General features: G+C 35.6%; 2 protein-coding genes across 2 annotated transcripts; one reads left to right on the forward strand and one right to left on the reverse strand.

The window, feature by feature from the left end:
• The first annotated feature begins 580 nt into the window (after positions 1–580).
• msh4 (mutS homolog 4) lies at positions 581–19,248 on the forward strand. Its single transcript, XM_007887268.2, has 20 exons — positions 581–854; positions 1,977–2,153; positions 2,360–2,523; positions 3,520–3,630; positions 4,287–4,402; positions 5,219–5,392; positions 6,737–6,909; positions 8,744–8,811; positions 9,407–9,481; positions 11,276–11,340; positions 11,765–11,934; positions 12,393–12,529; positions 13,279–13,382; positions 14,036–14,160; positions 14,524–14,724; positions 15,627–15,745; positions 16,718–16,846; positions 17,202–17,376; positions 17,618–17,706; positions 18,367–19,248. The coding sequence occupies exons 1-20, from the start codon at positions 581–583 to the stop codon at positions 18,544–18,546; spliced, it is 2,826 nt and encodes a 941-aa protein (XP_007885459.2). The 3' UTR covers positions 18,547–19,248.
• On the reverse strand, positions 18,945–22,074 carry LOC103174734 (ankyrin repeat and SOCS box protein 17). Its single transcript, XM_007887269.1, has 3 exons — positions 21,508–22,074; positions 20,207–20,486; positions 18,945–19,151 (listed from the first exon to the last, which is right to left on the reverse strand). Exons 1-3 carry the CDS (start codon positions 21,945–21,947, stop codon positions 18,945–18,947), a joined length of 927 nt encoding a protein of 308 aa, XP_007885460.1. The 5' UTR covers positions 21,948–22,074.
• Between the last annotated feature and the right edge of the window lie 473 nt (positions 22,075–22,547).

The raw sequence follows: 22,547 nt of genomic DNA on the forward strand, positions 1-22,547 counted from the left end.
GTCCAGCCGAGAACTGACGAAGGTGTGGACAAGGGTTTCGGCTGCGTTGGTTGTGAGATACGGACGGAGGTCGGCAACGCTGAACTAAAACAATTTCATCAACAGCAGTAGCATGCAAGCTACAACTTGACATCAACCTGAGTTAAGATGGGGAAATTCAATTGATCTCTTTACTCCTGGTTGCAGCCGCCATGTCATTGATCATCTGGTAGTAATAATAATAACGAACCTTGCATCGGATCTAGCGCCTTGTCGCGTCTTTGAGACGTCTCAAAGCGCTTATACGGTAACGTGAATCCGCTGTCTATCAACATTGAAGGTGGGGGGAAGGAGGAAGAAGAATGAATTTGGGGAACTGAACCAACGACCAGAGCTGGTGGGTGGGTGGTGGGTGGAGAGGACCACAATGGTACCTACTTCCATATAAGGCAGGGTGCGAGAGCTGCGCACGCGCGGTTGGCCCCAGCCCAGCCCAGCCCGACGCCATTTTGACAGCGTGTTTGCCGCTCGGTCGGGGCGTCGTGTGGTGTCCGTCCGCCCTGAGCCCGAAAGCCCGACCCGCCGCCGCCGCCCCTCATTCATGTTCAAGAAGCCCGTCAGCAGCGAGGATGCTGCGGAAAGCTCCTCGTCGGAGCGCGTCCGGCCGCCCCGCTACGCCTTCGGGCTGCTGGAAACCCCCGGGACCGCGGGCGGCCGCCCCCCCCCGGGCCGCAGCGGCAACAGCCGCAGCAGCTCGAGCTCCTCGTGCGAGCGCACGGCCTCGGGGGGCGGCTCGGCCTCGGGGGCCAAAGTGCCGGCGGACACCTTCTCCAGCGGCTTCACCCCCACCGCAAAAGACAACGGGTTAACGCGAGGTGAGCGATGGTCACCGGCGGAGGGGACAGGCCTGTCGATGGCGTCAGCCACACCTTCCCCGTCTCTCTCACCGCCTTCCGGGTCGAGAATATGAACCGGATTTAACTGTAAAGCTGATGTGCAATTTTTGCAAAACATTCCGGGTTCAAATCCCACACCGGGACCCCGAATAACATGGTCTGAATGGACACCGCGGTGCGGCGGAGGGGGTGTCGGCTTGCCGCTGTGCCGCATTGGTTGGAGGTGCCATTTCCTTCGGATGAGATGTTAAACCGAGGCCCCGTCTACCTGTTAACCCCCCCCACGGCACTATTCGAAAAGAGAAGGGAGTTTCTGCCAGGAATCCTTGGCCAACAATCTCCCCAAATATAATCGGTCTTTCAGTTCATGGCAGTCTGTGGGTCGTCGTCGTCGTTGTCCGCAGATCAGCTGCCACGTTCGCCCACCAAACACACAGTCGCTGCACTTTACGTTATGTCCTCTGGACGTATTTTAGGTTGTCCTCCTAATATGAAAGGTGGTATACCAAATCAAGTCATCGTTAAGAGTGTCGAGCAAAACTTCTCCAATAGAGGATCTATTGAGAGGGATCACGATTTGTCTGTTACACTAATTTACTAGCATTATACAGCACTTTGATGTTACTGTCGTTCCTCGTACTCACCACTGAAATGGCCGAAAGTGGTCAAATGGACACATGCACCTCATCAATTAACTGCTTGGGAAACTTTATGGTAGAAAGTTGCATAATAGTATTACTAATCCTTAATTTGAATATGGAATAACGCCGGGCGGCGTCTCAGAGCGCTTCACCTCCACAGTTAGGACAAAATAGTTTTAAGATTTTAAAACAGGAGACCTGGGATTGGAATTACAACCCCAGTGGCTAAAATGAGTGTTGGAGAGAATACAGTGATTATTTGTTCACACAATATTGAAATTATCTAAATCCCAACAAGGTGTTTGTAGGTCAGTATGTTTGAATACTGAAAATAGATGTAAAAGAGGATTCTAATCATACAAGCAAATCCCACTTTTAATGTATATTTCGGAAATGTATAGAAAATCCACTTCATACCAGATATTTTTAGAATTATTAACCCTTGTTTTTCTTTTGGCAGAATCATATTTTGGTGATAAGAGCTCAAATGCAGGGAATATAAGCATGTTCACTGCCCCTTCAGCACAAAGCAGTAGAGGACTTGATGCTCGAATAGGGAAAACACCTTTATCCTCCACCAGCAGTCGACCAGTAAGACCAGCCTGCAGACTTCGTACTCCACAAACTATTCATTCAGGTATATACGGTTTTATTTTTACAGTTTATTATAAAAAGAGTTCAAATATATTGTTTTAGTTTAAAAAAACTCATAAGTGGCTAGTAAATTTGTTGAGATTTTGTGTTGAACTACAGTAGTTATCAAAGTGTGAAATGTGCAATGAGTGATGGTTGATTGATTTAACGTTGACCAATGTTAATACAGTTCTAATGTGTGTATTGCAGTTACTTCATCTTCTGCAGTCTCAGCTCATGTCGTTGCATCAGTAATTGTAGCAGTAGTGGAGGGACGTGGCCTTGCCAGGGGTGAAATAGGAATGGCGAGTATTGACCTAAAGAGCCCTGAGCTAATATTGTCTCAATTTGCAGACAGTACCACTTATGCTAAGGTAATACATTTATTTTGAAAACAAGTTTTCTTTATTTGGTTATTTTATGTACCTAAATGAGAAATCCTTCTCAAAATAATCTATGTCTCATTCTGTTATGCCATTTTAAGAAACGTTTCAGCCAAAAACTTTAAATGAAACAAGCAAACATTGCACAAAGAACACATTTATTTTTGCAGAAGTACGTTGCTTAAAACCATAAAGGTGGGGAAGAAAATAGTTGTTTTGTGGAATTCCCCTATTTAAAATCAGCATAAGTTATATCTTGAACAGTGGTAACTGATGTCACAGACTTTGGTCTCAACAACAACAAGCAACAACAAATTACATCTGTGTAGCAGCTTCCACTTCGGGAGGACGTCCCAAGGCACTGGACAGTTAGGGATTTGGACCCAAGCTGGAGGTTAGGATCAGGAGGGGTGGAAGACAGGTCTCATTAATACTTGACTAAAATTAGCGATAGCAGTCTTGGGTACCACAGGTCTGATTCATTCCTATCAATCTTTAGGACAATATTTTGGAATACATCAACGATACTCATAACTATCTTTCATTTAAAGGAGATACTCCATAATTATGCCGTCTGTACACTGTGAATACAGGCATCAATTTTTTTAAATTGGGTTTGTCTTAAATGTAACACATTGAATATTTAAAATTGTTCAGTATTTTTATTTGGAAGATTTTATTTTCGCCTAACACAAAAGGAGATCATATCCCTCCTATAGGTAATAAAGGCTGGGTTCTTCACCAAACTGAATCCCCAAATGCCTGTCTACCTTGAATCCTAAAATGTCTGTTTGGTCAAAGGAACTGAACTGAGCATGGAAGCTGCTTAGGGTGACTTATAAATGCAGTAAGTGACGTTTCTGCTTGAAGACTCTTAAAGATCTGTAATTTAAAAAAAATCTTTGTTTTGAATATGTTTTCTTGCACAAAGACAATTTTTAGATTTGGGTTTGTTTTATTACAATTACAGGTTATTGTTTATTACAGGTTATTACCAAGCTCCAGATTTTAACACCATTAGAAATAATAATGCCAAATACTGCTTGTGATAAAGGAAGTGGAACCAAACTGTACAGCCTTGTCACTGAAAACTTCAAAGTAAGAAGGATGTAAAAGTATCAATGGTATTTTGATGTTTGTTAATGTCATAGTTTCACTTCTCTTTATGAAGAGATATGGATCCTTAATTCAGAAAGATAATTTTGCAACTGTGGACATCATAATGTTTTTCCTCAAGTGTCTTTTACTTTTATCCCCTTTTATATTGAATTCCTTCATTGGTTCTGAAGTAAGCAATGTTGGGTCTTATGGGGTATTATTGGTGTTTGCAACTGCTGTTTGTTTGTTGCTTCCAAAACTCAAAATTAATGGACCTCTCCTTTTAAATAAGATGATTGAGTGCTCTAGTCCCATATCCCTATGGGTTCAAGTGAGCTTAATCAAGTGAGAATTACTCAGTAATATCATTCCTGTTTTATATTGTCAAATTTGCTATCTAGATGGTTTGTAAAGATCTGAGTTTTTATTGTTGAATATTATTAATTGGAGATTGACATTCAAGTGATATAGAACATTCTCAAAAAAAAATGTATTCTAGTTAGAGAACTTGGTAATTACAATGTAATTGTTTAAAGTCAGAACTATTATCATGATTTGTTATGTTAGTGTGGAAACTGAATAATTTTCTGCGAAGTATATATTCTTGTAACAAAGCTATTGTATTGCAAAAAGGAAACTGGTGATTTTTTTTACAGAGTGTTACTTTCAGTACAGTTCAAAGAAGGTACTTCAATGAAACAAAAGGATTGGAATACATTGAGCAGCTTTGCACACCAGAGTTCAGCACAGTATTAATGGAGGTTCAGACTAAGTATGGAATTGAATGTAGGATTAAAATAAATAGTCTTGAAGATCAGCGTGTAACTGTTCTATGGTAGAAGTTTACAGACAGGTTTTGATTTTTCTACATCACCAGTATAAACTAATGATAATTCTGTAAGGGCATGAAAGGAATACCATAAAACAATAAACAGGATTTCTTACAGTGCAGAATGTAAAATGTGGGTTTGTACTCATGATCGTCCACAAGCTAATTCTCCAATTTTGGTATAGTGCCTTGATGAACTACCAACCAGCGGTAGATCCCTTCTTGAGAGTCTCCCCAGACTCTAATTTATACCACATTTACAATGAGCAATTGCTCTACAATGTACTTTCCTTCGGAGGCCACTAGTGACATCAAGGTTGATGGTTTCCACTCATTTCTATAAAAATAGTGCCATCTGTAGTATTCTTGTACTGCAATGTTAGAACATTTGCTGATAATTTACCGGTGAATAATACGAAGACAGTAAAAGTATTCACGAAGATCTGGAACAATTAAGCAAGGATTGGCAGGTTAATTTTAATGGAGGTAGATACAAAATGGTGTATTTTGCAACAAAAAATAATAAACGTGTACAAAACAAAGGTGTATATTACCACTCAGTGTGAAACATTTGTCAATACACTAATCAAGCATTTGGTGCATCTTGAGGCTATTTGAAAAATTTATTCTAACAATGTATCTTCTCGAATATTATTTATCCTCTTTTTAGAGGTCTAATTCCACACTCTTCTGAGTTTCTGAATTTACACATGCTTCTGTGGATACATTTTTATTTTTTTTAAATATTCCTTTTAACAGATACTACTGTTTGGCGGCGGCAGCAGCTTTGCTGAAATATGTCGAATTTATACAAAATACAGTTTATGCTCCAAAGTCTCTTAAAATCAATTTCAAGGGGAGTGAACAGACAGCAATGATAGATTCTGCTTCAGCTCAACATCTTGAACTAATTATTAACAACAGGGATCCCAGGTACTGAAAGCATATTAGTTAACAAAATGATGCACTGCAAATTTTGAAAGAGGAATCTTCCATGTGTTTTGTCCCAGGGTGGAAGATAGATAAAAAATAAATTGAGTTTGGCTACATTTCAGCCAGGCTGAGTTTTTCCACACAATATAATAACAATACTTGCATTTGATATAACACCTTATCACATCATTGAGATGTATCAAAGTGCTTCACACAATATACTTTAAAGTGGATTGACTGGTAATTTGTGGGAGTATAGTTAAGAACCACACAGAATTTCTGCTGATGTGCTTCTGATACTTTGAATTCTCTACATGGAAATGTTCTGCTAATACACGTTTGGATTCTTAATCATCATCTTTATGATGGCAATTAAAAATGTTTGCACCATCTGCTGTTGCTTCCTTAGTCAATTTGATGGAATCTGCCCTCAGGCTTCTATTTTCATCAGTATGAAAGATAATATTGTCTAACCTGTTACAGATAAGGCAGAATCGCATGAGTAAGATTAAAAAAAGCAGGTGTGGGCTGGCAGTAGTCATAAAAAAGGCAGTTCACAAGCAAGACACAGTGACTGAGTATTGAGACTCAGAACTAGTTTTGAGAGCAATTAATGCATGAATTTCACTTTAAAGGTAATGTCATATCAGATAGAGAAATAAACAGCAAGATTACAATTTATAAATAAATTATATCCTTGCTTTGATACAGCGCCTTATCACATCTTCGAGACATCTCAAAGCGCTTCACAGAATTTACTTTAAAGTAAATTGACTATATCTTGTGGGTGAAAGCAAAACATTTGCAAAGTTTGTAGTTATTTCAAGTTATTTCATGGAGACCTGTAGCTCAGTGGTTAGAGCACTTGCCTTGCAAGCAAGAAACCTGGATCAATTCCAACAGGGCGAAACCTTGGGCAAGTTTTGTTACTCCACACCCCTAATAATAATCCCTCCAAAAAACAAAACAATAATAAGTTGGTCATTTTCAATCCACGACTGTTTGTGGGACATTGCTGTGCGCAATTGGTTGCGGCATTTCGCCCACAAATATACAGTCTATTCACTTTACAGCATATTCTGTGAAGCGCTTTGAGACGTCTAGAAGATGTGAAAAGCACTATATCAAACACAAGGATTATTATTTATTATTATTATATAAGACTGAATTAGTGTGGTAATTTGAGCAATTAGAAATTGATTTGAGCTGTTTTACTCTTAACTGAACATGAATTTTGTGACTTTCATTAAATTGTCAGTTGACATCACTGTCGACTTCACCATTTTTTGCTGTTAAATCATAGACATTAAGTCCTGATCTTAAAAGTCAAGATGTGTTTTACAGAAATAATCACACATTATATGGAGTTCTTAATTACACAAAGACTGCTGGAGGGAGTCGTAGACTTCGTTCAAATATCTTGGAGCCCCTCGTTGATGTGGAGACAATTAATACAAGGTTGGACTGTGTCCAAGAATTGCTTCAGGATGAGGAACTTTTCTTTAGCCTTCAATCAGGTCAGCTTGACACCCAGTCTGTTTCAGTGTAGAAGTACCTCTTCCCAGAATTTTAAACGCATGTCTGGAAAGAAGTTGATTGGATCAGGCACAGTAGACCATCTAATAGATATTCAATGAGCACGTGCTGTAGTCAACAGTGCTATCCATTCAGCGTACTAGGAAAAGAACAGTCAAAATAATCACTTTGTTTTGTAAAGTTTGCAATCATTCTAGCCAATTGTATTAACAAAAGATGCTCTACAAGTTTTAGAACAAGTCTCCCTACCCCTTCATTTTTAGAATTTCATTTTTATTTTCTTCCCCTCTTCAGATTGCATTTTGCCCACAACATGCCCTGAAAGAAAGTGGTCAGCAAACTGTTCACAGGCCTCTGCCAATGACAGTGTTGAACTGGTTGCTAGGAGGTGTGAAAGGGGCCTAAGGTGACTCATGCTTCATTTGTATTTAGCTTCTGCTCAGTATATCTACCCTGAGAGCATGCCCAAAATGGTGAAATTAGTCATAATAAATACACAAGGGTACATCTATGCACTACATCACCATGCCACCCATTCTTGTTTTAAAGTGTGATAAGTGATAATAAGTAGGTCATTTTGTAAAACAGTAAGCAGGTTTCATAATATCTGGCCAAATTAATTACAAACAGATGCTGAAATAGATTTTGCTAGGTCTATACAGTATGATAAACCACAGTTCTGTTTTTATTGGCTAAAAGTCAGGTGAAAATCTGTTTAGAAGAAGAAAATATAGCTTTAAAATATAATTTTAAGTGAGTTAATTCTTGGAGCACATATGATGCCACATGTGCAGAGAAGGTTATCAACATATGAAGGAGTGGTTGTTCATGTACTTTGGACAGTTTTTCAATTGTAATTGTGTGCAGTTACTGCCAAGCTGGTTGTGCTCTATTTGAAGCTTCACTGGTTTTAATTATGCTTTTTGTTGAAATTTAAACCATCCAGAATGCTAATTATTTTACAAATTTACATGCAGATGAGCCACTTGATCTATGCAAATTAACATAGCATTCATTTAGTTTACAAGGTAATCGTGTTCTTTCTTTCCTGCAAAGCTCATTGCCAAACTGCATGAAATATATTTTGCAGATTTCAATTTCTTTGTAATATCTTAAAGGTATATATGTATTGAAGTCAACTACAGTTTACTTGTAGAAATGTAAAGAAAATGCAGGAATAAGTTATTTACTGTACTAATTGTCAACTAATCTCTCTAAACCATTTACATTTCAAATATTGTTCAAATAAAGTGTTTACAAATGAAGTGCTCAAATAAAAATGTTGAACCAATTAGGAGGTTTTGTATAGGTAATAAAATAACACTGCTGTGCAGTGCTTTTTAAGATATATTCTTGTATATGTAGGCTAAATTGGCATAGTTTACTACTTACATTGGTAGGATATTGGATCCACGTCATAAGGAAGACAAAGTTAATTGGCTTTAACTTTGGAAAAGTTGGCCACTCAGATAATTCCATGTTTCTGCCTAATGGAGAAAGCTGGGGGATCCTATTTAAAGGATAAGAAACAATCTTTCCATTCATGTATTTGATTACTTGCTACAATATCCTTTCTCCATTACTTTAGTTTGCTTTTATTATGAAAGATACTCTGTTAATAAAAAATGACAAGTCTTGTATGTTATACAGTATTGTCATTGTATGCCAGTAATGCACTGTTGCCAAACATTTTGTTATCAATATTTATTGTCAGCGCCTTGGGACATCTTCCCGACATGAAAGGCACTATACAAATGTAATTTTTGTTGATGTTGTTGTATTGTCATTACAAGCTTCATATTATTGTTTTTCTAGTAATTTCACGATTTTTGGATACAGAGCAGCTCCTGTCTGTTTTAGTGCAGATTCCGAAGCAAGACACCGTATGTTTCATGTAATTCTTGATCCAAACCATTTGAGAATTATTTTCCTGGATTTAGTCTTCATAAAAAATTTTGTGCAGAAATACAAATTATTGAACGTTCATCCCATTTTTCCCTGTGATTCGTAATCCAAGTGGAGCAAATCTTTCATTCCCCATTTCCTATGGAGTGATCCATTACAAAAGCACTTACATTTTCGAAAATGTTAATTTAGACATTAAAGTTCCTTTAATCAGATCTGAAGATTATCTGGGGTGATACCTATTTCAGATGCTTTTGTGATTTAGAAGTTTTAAAAGAGGCATCTTAGATTTTTCTAGCTGGATAACTTGATTGTTCTTTTGTTTGGAGGAATACATGATTTAAAGAGTGAGAAAGCTATTAGAAAAGTTGATCTTTTTAAGGGATAACTTTAATGTAAACTTGGAATAGTTATAAAAATGTAATTGTTAAATCAATAATATTTGTTATTTCTATTTTGCCTCATAACTTTTTTAGTATTTATATCTTACTTTACTTATTCATGTTAGTTCTAAAAAAAGTTAGTAAGTATTGATTGTAAATTCTTTTGTTTTTTGTATTGTTTATCCAACAGGTACAGGGGGCTGAATCTAAGATTACAAATTTAATTTACCTGAAACATACGCTGGAACTTGTAGAACCACTTCAGGTATTCTCTGCAGTACTGCATAAAAAATGGATCTTCCTTTCAGTATAGTATAGTTGCAACAAAATACAACAACAACAAAATGACGTTTGTATAGTGCCTTTCACATCGGGAGGACGTACCAAGGCGCTGGACAATCAGTGTTTCAGACCTGAGCTGGGAGTCGGGGTGGGTGGAGGGCAGGGGTGGAAAGAGGGTGACTGAAAGCACGGTCGAAGAGGAAGGTCTTGAGACAGGTCTTGAATGAGGCAACAGAAGGGGCGAGGCAGAGGGATTATGGGGTGGAGTTCCAAAGGGCCTGCAATCCCTCTGCCTCGCCCTTTCTGTTGCCTCCTTCAAGACCTGTCTCAAGACTTTGCTTTTCGACCGTGCCTTCAAGATAAACATGAATATAAATGGGTAGCTGTAATTGGAACACCAAGGTCTCCTGTAATTAAAATGAATCGGTTACTTATTCTGTAAAATCTGGCGAACAATTATGCTGTTACGCACTGTAAAACCTATTACAGAATCATTTATTGACCAGTGTAATATATCTTGCTGGCTTTCCTCCACATAAGAGATGCTACCCTGTGTGGTGAGCGCTATACAAGTGCAAGTTGTTGTATAAGTAAGTGTCTGATGTTTGTACCAATGCAACCAATACTTTAATTTTTATGTTTATTCCTTGGATTTGGGACACTTTTAACAAATCCTGCAACATCGGGCAAAGTGAATCTAAATTGATGAAAGCTCCCCTTTATGATTAATAATTTAGGTTGTGTTTACGCTGCATGTTTGCCATGCAGCGTAAACACAATCTGGTACTTTCCACAATTCCACAGCAATTCACCGTCAACTGTGCAATATAGGCACCCACATTATCAGACGCACATTATCATTACCTGCCCCCAACATCATCTGTAGGAGAATGGTTTTAGGAGCAAAATGATTAGAATCTGCACTGGATAAACACACAGGTTTCAGTTAATCCATGGAAGAATTAATAAATAATGAGAAGGATTTGTTTCTCAGTTAGTTTCTGCTCTAGTGTGGTCTGGTCTCTGGACTAAAAGGTCATCAACTGTTTAATTTATATTAACTGTTTAATATAATTTATTCACAGAACTAAGTGTACTAGGATCCAAGTAATATGGAAAATTCCTTAGTACATATTACTGCAATCTAGAATTTCCTAAATTACCAGTACAGTTCACAAATGCATTTGAAATAATTATTCCCATGTTTTCTTATGTTTTTAAAAAGCTCTGAGACACTACCCCACATGAAGGGCTCTACACAGTAAAACTCGCATTGGATAATCACCTAAATTGTACATGCACTCAGGTCCCATTCAGTTTCCTATCAAAACCATTTAGATTTCTTTGTACTAGTCATATTAATCATCTCCTAACTTGTAACACTGCTTCCCTATCCTTCATGACTCCCGCACTTATCGGCTACATTGAATCGCGGGAAACATAATCTTGACCAGTCATCGAATGCACAGAAAAATTTCATTTCCCGCAATTCAGTGCGATTCCAATGCTTACTGATAAGTGCGCGTGCAGCAACAAGTCAAGATGCATTGAAACGCAGGAAACGTATTCTTGACCTGTCACCACGTACGCACTTACCAACTGCAATGAATTACCCATGCACAGTGTAGATTATTGAATAAATCGGATTTTATCCAATTTATACAACTTATACTTCGCAGAAGTCATATTAAATATTATGGTCCTGACTGATACGATTTATGTGAGTTTTATTGTATAAATGGAAGATGTTGTTGTTGACTATTGTTTTCTTCCACAGTCAACTTTGAAAAACTGTAAGACACCACTACTACAAGCATATTGTAGTTCACTTGAAGATAACAGGTAGCAAAATTCATAATATAGCACTAAGAAAAGTTTTTGTACTGCTGCAATGGCAGTTTTTTTCATTTGGATTGCAGATCAATATGTTTGTGGCAAATCTAAGTTACTTGAGAAAATTTGGTTTACTTTGCACGCCATGCTTAACAAATATCTTATCCAAGTTCCATAAAGATAAAAACTATTGTATTCAAGTTAACAGGGAAATATTTAGGATAATTTTGTAAAATGTTTTTTTTAGTGTATGACGCAGAGATATACACAAGTATTTTTAAAGTTCAGGTTACAGTTTAAGCAGTTAATAAAAGTTTGCAAGTGGCACTAAATTTGAATGGGAAAAGTGTACTAGCACAATAATTCTATTGATGGAAAAGATAATTCATTTTTTAATCAATTATATCTTATTTTTGTACTCCAAAAATTGTAGGTTCAGCCTTATTCTACAGAAAATCAAAACCGTTATTAATGATGATACAAGATATATGAAAGGTTGCTTAAACATGAGAACCCAGAAATGCTATGCTGTCAGACCAAATATCAATGAATTTCTTGATATTGCACGACGCACATATACAGAAATTGTCGATGATGTAGCAGGTAATAATTGTATTATAGCATCTTTATCTAGTAGTTAAAGAAGTGTAAGTATAAGTTTGTATTGGGTAATATAGAATTAAATAATAGTTTGAAAGAAATATATAAATTAAAATGATTAATTTGTTTGAATATTTCACAATTTTTTTTTAATTTTCAAGTTGAAGTCAAGAAACTATTTATATGGATCTTATAATCTAATTTTATCATTCTGTTTTTCACCTATTTTTCGTTTTATATTTACAGATAATTTTTGTTTAGATATATAATTTTCTCGTTTGGTTTGCTCAAAGTCAAAACAAGCTTAACTAACACACTACATATAATTATTTTTATGGTAAGATATAAATAAGGAATTTATTTTCAGCCAGAAGAATAGTATTTCTCCTACTAATATTCTGCAGAGCTTGAAATATTTTGTAGATCTTTGAAATAATATCTCTTTTATGTTAACTGAACAGGAATGATAACACAGCTGGGAGAAAAATACAACCTGCCCCTGAAAACCAGTTTCAGTGCCACGCGAGGGTTTTTCATTCAGTTGAATTTAGACGGAGCTGTATTCCCTAATGATCAAACACCTTCAGAGTTCATGAAGGTATGTTACAGTATGTACAGTATCAGTAGTTATGTAGTGCAGTGTTATTGTGACAGTGGTCTGTGGTTAACAAACATATATAAAACAATGAAAATAAAAGTATATTGATGAAAAAAATGTAAATTTAAGTGAAAGATTCCTTTGTATGATAATCCTCTGTGCTATTTCCCAATACTGAAGCCTTTGAAGTTGCAGCTTTGAATGCAGTAATAAGGCACTCAATCTTTCTGTTGAGAAAGGTTGTTACGTGGATGAAAGCTTTCAGTACAACAACAGCTTGCATTTATATAGCATCCTTCACTTGGGGTAGCGTCTTGGAGAGCTTAACATTGGTGGAGTTCAATTTGTCTCCTTTATTCATTCAATATATTAGTATTCTAATGGTTCTTTGACTTTAATTGTTACGTTCCTTTAACTAAATGAATGAGTTGGTATCAAATACAGATTGCAAAAATTCAATGTAGTGCATCTAAACAAAGGAAGATGTAAGTTGAGCAGCATGGATGCAATTTGTACATTAATACCATGTTATAAAATATAGAATACATACATCTTATTGGGTAAACACCAACTGACGAACTTAATAGCACAATTCAGAAGCTTCAAGCAAACAAAGAAGTTGCTAAGTCTCTTGTTGACAGAATCGATTCAGGTTGCACCCTCCTATGATGTCTGTGACTTGAGCTTCCAAGTCTCACGCTTTTGAGAACCGTTGAAAACAGTATTATAATTTGTGAATTCCATTACAGATTACCATGGTGAAGAACTCATACAGCTTTACTACTGCAGATTTAATTAAAATGAATGAAAGGTGCCAGGAGTCTCTTCGGGAGATTTACCATATGACTTACCTGTAAGGAGATTAGGCACTTATAAGATAGCACAATTCTACTGTTCTTTGAGAGAAACAACATAGCTTTACCAGAAGTTTTTTGTAAACAAAATTATATGCTTGGCACCAAATTTATTTGGTGAATGGTTGTCATGGTGTCAGGCAACTAAAGCACGAATGTGATCAGGTTACAAATGAGGAACTCCAAATAGCTTTGAATTATTTTTTAATTAACGGCTTCAAATGCATTGCTGATTGTAGTTTTCTCATAAAAAATGTTTTATTCCTAAACACACAATTTAAAATAAACAACATTGAAAGGTGCACTGCTAAAGAGGAGAAAGAAAAGTGACACCTTATTTTTATTGCAGTAGTAGAACACCAACTGCAACATTGCATTGTGGGCATCACAAAAACATAAATAAAAGTTCACAATGGTTTTTTTGTATATATATATAGTATCACCAGTCATTTAAAAAGTAAAATGATTATCCTTAATTCATTCCTTTATTTTTTAAATAATGTTTCAAGTGAATTATCATTGCGAGATATAATCGGGGGGGAACTGAAAATTTATTTGAACTGTATAGCGTGTGTTATTAAGCTTCCTCACTGTTAGTCTATAATTTTTTTACTGTTTAATCTGGTGATACAATTTTGTTGTCTTTTTCCAGGGTGGTTTGCAAACTTCTGAGTGAGATTTATGAAAACATCCATTGTTTATACAAGCTGTCAGATGCAGTTTCTATGCTGGATATGTTGCTTTCCTTTGCACATGCCTGCACAATTTCTGACTGTGGCAAGTTTACGTTTCTATTAACAATACAATTATCAATGAATCTGTTGCTAACTGAAAAACAAATGAAATTAAATGTTATAATTTAGCAAAATATTATAATTTTAGCCACAATTTGACCATGATTTTTGAACAATCAAATATATATTTTACATCTGTTTCCATGTTTCTATATTTTAAAAAGATTATTTAACAATAATTTTGAATGCACCATTGAGTGTCATCAGATATTGCATTTACTCATACTAAGAGTACGACCTGGCCTGAAGACTTAGCAATAAATAATTATAAACATATATCCCATACAGAAAGTTGCTTTGGTATCTAGATATGAAAATTTATCAAGATTTTCATTTTGATTTTTAGTTCGTCCAGAATTTACTGACACTTTGGCTATTAAGCAGGGACGTCACCCTATTCTAGAAAAGATATCTATGGAAAATCCTATCCCGAACAATACCTACATCTCTGATGGGAATAACTTTATAATTGTTACTGGACCCAATATGAGTGGCAAATCAACATACCTTAAACAGATTGCACTGTTTCAGATTATAGCACAGATTGGTAAGTAGGAATTGTTGGTCTTTTTAGATTGAAATTTTGCTAAGGGTTTTTCTATTGCTTATGAACAATCATCTGAAATAGGTAAATACATTAAAAAATAAAAGGTTTGAAAATATTGCTCATATATGAACTTAAATATTACATTTGATCAGTTATTGATAAATTCTTTCTATTATTGCCTGACATTTACGATTGTGTCTAATTTGAAATAGCATCATGTTTCATGCTTTTTTTACTTTCACCATTTGTTTTTTCCTGTCACAGTTAATCATTTTGAAAAATGAACAATTCTTTTCCAGTGTGACTTTCAAACGATTTGCATATCTTAACTGCTTACTAGTGGAAATAAAATTTAAATTATTTCAGCTTATCTCTGAAGTTTTTTTTAAAAATCAGAATATTCCAAATACTGCTTCCCCACCACTCCTAAATGATTATAAGCATTGGAGAACGACTGACATTTGAGGTCCCATTAGCTGAGCATGCAAATGCTTTGCTGAAACACAAGCCTGTAAGCAGATTTCACTGAGCAAATTGTGTTTGGGATTAGGATGATCACTAGCAAATATTTAAGTTAAGTATGTAGATTATAGGAGAGGAATGTTGAGTGAAATTCCCAGACTGTTTTTAATTTGTATTGTATAAATTTACCCATATTCTCAATAGCATGTGACTCAGTTAAGCTATCCAGGAAAATCTGAATTTTGCTATATAAAAAACAATGTTATCTATTATTCAGTTTTGTAGTGAGCATCACCTTCAGCTTCATAATTTACACTGTTCATAATTTAATTCTGAAGCTGCTTTCAATAAACATTATTAGGAATGAAAAATGTTGCATACATTCCCAATAATTTGTATCCCATATCAGTTCGTATATCATTTGTAGGTTTTTTTGACAGGATCCTTTGTTCCAGCTGAATATGCTTCAATGCGAATAGCTGATCAGATCTTTACTAGGATAGGTGTGGATGATGATATCGAGACCAACTCATCAACGTTTATGAAAGAAATGAAAGAGGTACAGAACAATCAACATTAAAGCATTCTATTAATTGCATAGTTATTGCTATTGTTTGTTTAATGGCACATTGAAATCTATTGCAAAATTGTTGAGATCAGTGATTATTATGATACACAGATATGTATAGCTTATCCAATTACATTTAAACAATATTTTGCAAGTCTTTAAAATGATCTCTGATAGTTGGTTTTGCAATATATTTAATTACTATAGATAATTTTTCAAGATAAAGTTCTTTGCATTTTCTTTCTACCCCCAAGATACTTCACAATAGTGATCTAACCTTATAACTGATATTGCTGTAGCCAGACCATGTTGGCAGCAGCGGCACCACTGTTTGATATAGAATACTTAATCATTTGTGTTTGCTTATTCTTGAACTTCCAATCGTGTTCTTAACCAGTATTCTTTTAAAAACGTTAACATAGGATTAACTTATTTTGATGAGGTATATTCCAATTGTCTACTACTTTGTAAAGTGGGGGGGCATAAGAGCTTCTAGTCTAATTTGAAACTACTTGATTTTATACTCTACGTCTGCAATCATAATTTAGGTTACAATAACCCTTTGACATCTACCAGATCCATGCATTTCAGCAATTTAAAACCGGGATTATATTATCTCCCTGCAACGAAAACAAATTAAATTCTGTAGGCCTTTAGAGTTTTATTTTCTGGAATGAAACTTAAGCACTCTGAGACGCCATCCAGCATGAAGGGCGCTATATAAATCCAAGTTGTTGTAGTTGTTGTGATTCTTATAAATCCATTCTGATGTATCCATATCCTACATTATTTAAACCTGCCAAGATGGACGTCAAACAAGATGATAGAACACTACATTTTTGTGTTTATTTAGTCTTTGGTGCTTATTCATCTTTCCTCCAATTATCTGGTAATGGTTTCATTGTACTGTATAATACTTTGATAAGTCAATAGAAGATAATGGTTTTCTATGTTTTCCTATAGATAACATACATCATCCAGAATGTCACTGACAAATCTCTCATTATAATTGATGAATTGGGTAGAGGAACCAGTGCGGAGGAAGGGATTGGTATCTGTCATGCAGTTTGTGAATTTTTGTTAAGTTTTAAGGTAGAAACTTATCAAGTTTTATACATGAATAAAGTTTAGGATTTGTATGTGGGAAACCAATATATTGAAGGTTTTAAAAAATCTTACTTTTCCAGTCTTCATCAATATTCCTGCCTCATTCAATTTAAAAAAAATAGAATTGACCATTCATCTCATTGATATTTGTGGAACATTTGTCATGTCACAGATTTACCTACAATATTTAAATTTCATTGTGATTCTTATTGCTTTGATACATTTCCGTGTAATGTGCTATATCAAATTCAAGATTTTTTATTGTTGAACTGTTTATAATTGTGGCATTGTTTATTTATTGTTGTCTAATAAAGACAATTATTCAATTGTTTTTATTCAGTCATTTACACTGTTTGCCACTCATTTCCTGGAACTGTGCCACCTGGATGCTTTATATCCTAATGTAGAAAACAACCACTTTGAGGTTCAGCACAACAGAAATAATGCTGGAAATGTTGATAAGATCATTTACACATATGTTCTCTCTAAAGGATACACAGAGGAAAAGAACTATGGTAAAGTGTATTTACTAATCCTAAAATATTTATTAGATTCTGTTGTTAAAAAGAGAAACATTATTCTACATTTTTGCATATTCAATATGCAAGTGCTATATAAATGAAAGGCTCTGTAGTTAATTCAGCAATGTACCTCTTTGATCTTTGAGTCACTTACAACCCTGCTTTGACTACAAATATTGTAATTTACACTCCTTTTGCTTAAGATAATTATTTCATTTCCCTTTATTTGTGTGAGGCTTGAAAGCTGCTGAAGTTTCGTCTCTACCTCCATCAATTGTACATGATGCTAAGGAAATTATGTCCCACGTCACCAAACAAATATGGGTATGCACAGCCAATAATTAGTGATGTGTATTGTTTAATGGAAAGTACATAATGCAGGAAATCAGAAAATATAATTTATTTAATCTAATTATGAAGCCAATAAAAGATTGTATCCAACTACAGTGAACATTACAGAGTAATAGTTGTTGGAAAATATATTGGTTGCATGAGAAATGCAGAAATAGATGTATGTGAGTAAGTTTTATGAACTTGACTTTTTTAAAGTGAAATATATGGTATTTAGAGTATTTAATGTTTTAATATTACACAAGACTGTTTTCTTCCAGACATTGTACATTTTAAAATTATTATTATTCCTTGTATTACTGCCTGAAGTAATGAATAAGTTAACAGGACCCATACATATATTTTGATACAATCATTGAATGGCATAAACTAAGTAATCGTGCACTTTAGATGGTTAATCAAAAAAAGTTATAAATTCTAATGATTACTCTGTGCTTTATAGCAAATTACGGAGCCCTTTTTCATATCCAAACAAAAATAGTTTTATTGTTGGGATATGAAACTGTCTTAAGTACGATTTTAAATATTTGCATATTTCAGACTTTGTAAATCAAAAGGACCCTACTAATTATGTTAATTGAAGTACATTTTGAATTTATGTCATTGTTAATGTATTTATCTGTTGAATCACAGCACAAACAGAGAAGTACTCCAGAATCTCTACATCAAAGAGCAGTCTACCATCTAGCTACAAGACTTATACAGACAGCAAGAAACTCTTGTTTGGACCCAGAGCGCTTACGAATGTACTTAACAGGCCTTAAGAAACGGTATGAAGTAGATTGTCTCGCAGCTGAACAGTCGCCACAATGAATAATTAATTCTTAAATAATCTGTCACTTATAATACTGTAATATGGGTTTTGAAGTTTCCTTTTTTAAAAAAGCATTTTAGTTAAATAATCCAATAATTTATTAGAAATTTGACTTAATGTTTCCTTCTCCTTGAAATCTGTAGATAATTTGATTCCTGAATATTGACTAATTCAGTTTTTCAAAGTCTGAATGGCTCAGTGTTTTTAAATGGTTTGTAAATAAATAAATTATGCTGTTGTTGCAAATTTTGAGTTTATTGCAAGCTGTGAAGAGATGGAACTGGAGCTGAAATGAATGTTGCAGTATTAGATTGGTTCATAACTCTCTTCAAAGGTGGTTGTTCTCTGACCCCATTTGTTAAATTGGCCTGTTGCTAAAAGAGAGGAAGTCTTCTCATTAAGTTTCCAGGTTCAGGTAATTCTGAAGCATTGTTGGAACTGGCAGTAAGAATATTCCGGCTGGCAACTTGTTGTTGGTTAACAAATGACTTCTGATAGACACTCTGCAAAGGTGCAGAAGCTCACATGGTTCTCGGTATCGTGTTGCAGGGATACAATCCAGCCAGTTAGAAATGAGAGCTTTTTGTCTGAAACCAATGAGTGCCTATCAAATAAAAACAATCTGAACTACGTTACTGTCATTTAACTTATTGTTTTCTTTATAATGTTAGTAGGACTATGGCAACACCTAGTTCTGTGAGTCAGCCAGTTTGATACATTTTCAGTTAAGGCACTGTTTTAACACTGAATAAAATCACCATAATAAATCGAATCAAATATTCAGATAGATTTGTTGCTAAATTATTAATTCTGAAAGACACAATTTAAATGAATTTTTTTAAAAAATACCCTTTTTTCTCATTTTCACTTTTCGAATTTAGAACCATAAATATTACAGTATTCATTTGGAAACCATTTGGCCATGAAGCCTAAATTAGTGCTAATTCCTTCATTGGAATTGAATGCTCTGTTCCCAGTCATTTTTATTTATTTTAACTTGATATCTGAACAAAATAATTTTTCTCTGTCTAGACGTTAAATGCTTTTTACAATGCATAGTTATTAGAAAAGTGTTAAGAAATAAACAAAAGCCCAGTTTCATGGCACTCTATCAAAACGCAATAGCAAATGTAAACTGATAATTACGTAATTTTCTTTATTGTTTTGATGGGTAATTTAGTTTTCCTCACACTCCCTTTGCTCAGGTTTTCTCGTGTTGTAGACAGTATTCTAACAAAGTTTTTTTTAAATGTTTAATATTGGCATGATATATCACTCCTCAGTACATCCCTGCACTGCCCTTTTCAGTTAAGTAGATGGGATGATCCAGCACACACACATCCTAATTAATAGTATTTATGACACTCTTTGGCTGGCCAACCAGGAGGTTAGCTAAAGAAAATGGGAAATTTATCCTTCAGGAAGAAACTGAAACTTCAACAAAAGATGAGATTTAATCTCAGAGTTTTTTAGTGAAAGCCTGCTACCTTAAAGTACCTGCTTACATGTCAGCCATCAAAGATAATGATAATTCATGTCCTTACAATCTGACCCAATGTGGTGAGAATGTTCTTACAAGACATTTTAACTTTGACATTTTTAAACCGGGAAAGAATAATGAAATATATCCACTTTATGTACGACTTGCAGGTCACCTACCTTGAGCTGTGCAATGTGTATGGAGCACAGCACTCTAATGCATAAACCTAAGCAGAGTTCTGCATCCTTTATTATATCTGTTGACTCAGAGTCATCACCCATTCTTACTCGTGTTGGGTAGAAGAGGATGATGAAAATTGTGGACGTAGGATTATGCTCCCTCTCTAGTATCCCGAACTGAAGTAATACCTTCAGTATATTTGACTGCCTGGTTTGAGCTACATAATGCAATGGGGTCACACCACTGAATGGACTTGGATTGTACACTGGTGTGAAGGTTCTGCAAATGCAAAAGAGAAATTCAGAAACTCATCTAAACCACTTGTAGTTAAAGGATAGTGTAGTTGTTAGGGTCAGTATTTATGCTTTTATATTAGGCATCCAAAGTAGATTCTAAAATCCACCAAGCTCCACTGGCTTCCCATCACCGAACAGATCGACTTCAAGATCCTCGTCCTCGTGTTCAAATCCATTCACTCCCTGGCACCTCCCTACCTCTCCGATGCTACCCTGCATGAAGGGTGCTATATAAGTGCAAGTTGCTATTGTAAAAAAAACTTTACAGTAACATTCTTGATTTTATCCAGGATTATTTTGTATGGCACAATTCTGACTTTTCCAGATTCTTCCTTCTGCTCTCTTCTATGAAAATCACAAAGGTAATCTGAAGATTTGAATTATTTTTTCCTTAGCTGTGTATTAAAAATGACTAATACTATAATATGGAAAATCTTTTTTGGTCATTAATTTGTGTCCACTCAATGAAACCACTTTCTTGGAGCGTCAGACAGTTTTCATCGGGAATTTGAGGTGGCAGAGCTAGAGATACTGCTTTTATTTCAAACTTACAGAATGATGCCTTTAAATAAAAGGTTTTAATCTTGCTCTGATGTCTTTAGAAGAATGAGGGGGTTAGCTAAAGATAAGAATCAATTGTGCAAATTAAACCACAGTATTTCTGCAAGCATTGCTCATGTGGTTGTGAGCAACCAGCCCCACTCCGTAGTGCCACAAACCTCTGGCTGTGCCCAAATAGCAACATCGGATTAGCAGAAAAACTAACATAAAACTAGCAGTCGCCTGATATTTGTTAATTTAAATGTATATTCTTATTGGAATCAATTCATTGAAAGCATATTTGTATACTTGAAAGAATAACCAACGACCCGTAATGGTACAGTATGCAAGAGAAAAAGGAACATAAGAGATATCAGTGAGGCATTGCAGATTATGTCATGTAACAAGGAAACGGTTTATAATTAGTCACATTTGTAGAGGTTCAACTACTACATATTACCCACCTCCAGATCAAAGCAAGAAGACTGTCTTTATCGCTTAAGTACAGAATGGTATTCTCCAGGAGTTTCTGTACGAAGACCGGGTGCGCTCGCCTTGCGAACACCCAGTACAGAATGGTGTTGATGCAGATCTCAGTGAACACTAAATAAAACCTCAGATCGTATGTGTGTTCGGATCTGACGAAAGCGATGTAGTCTGCGATGAGAGAATCGAAGCCCAACGGGTCAATGTGGCGGAGAGTTTGGGACAGAAAGCAATAAATCCTCGATTCGTAGTTGTGACACAGCAGCTGATCGAGAACTCCTGGGGCGCTCTTTGCAACTTTTTCCAGTAAGTGACTGAACACATTGCTTTGGACTCCGAGCGCTTCACAACACGTTTTCACCGTTTTGGACAGTGCCTCCATAAACGCAGACGTATATGATTTGACACAGGGCTTCATTCAGTGACCAGTGTCGCTGCAGTAAAGGCGCGAGTTGTGACATGGTCTTTTATTACACAGACTGCATTTTGACACAGTCACAGTTTACGCCGCGCGTATCGCAGCAAAATAAAATACATTGCAACTTCAAAACACAACACGGAGTCTCGTTTTATAGTGTAGATCCATATAACGTCAGACTCCACCTTTCCGTGGTTCGCAGTCGTTCGTTTATGAAGTGTATGTTTTTGGAAACATTTTTTTTTAACCCGATGGGGTCTTTTTTTGTTACAGGTAATAACACCAATACTACATCAAACTTGAAATTGAACCGAAACGATTACAAAGCACTCAGTCAATTACACTCGAGGTTTGGGAAAAGTGAAAACGGAATTGAGCAAAAGGCGAAATAAATTGGCATTGTTTATGTTATCCCAATACAGTAGTAATGACAATAATAATTCAAATATGCGATACAGTTGTTGGAGAGATTGGTCCATAGTCGAAAATCACTTTTTCTTGGCCACGATGATTCGTTTCGTTTGAAAAAAAATACATTAAACATATCTCTTCCCCCACCCCCCCAAAAAAATAGTAATTTCTGTAAAAGATGAGCTGTTT

This window comes from Callorhinchus milii, unplaced genomic scaffold, assembly GCF_018977255.1.
Source record: "Callorhinchus milii isolate IMCB2004 unplaced genomic scaffold, IMCB_Cmil_1.0 Scaffold5, whole genome shotgun sequence".
In the NCBI taxonomy this organism is placed as follows: domain Eukaryota; kingdom Metazoa; phylum Chordata; class Chondrichthyes; order Chimaeriformes; family Callorhinchidae; genus Callorhinchus; species Callorhinchus milii.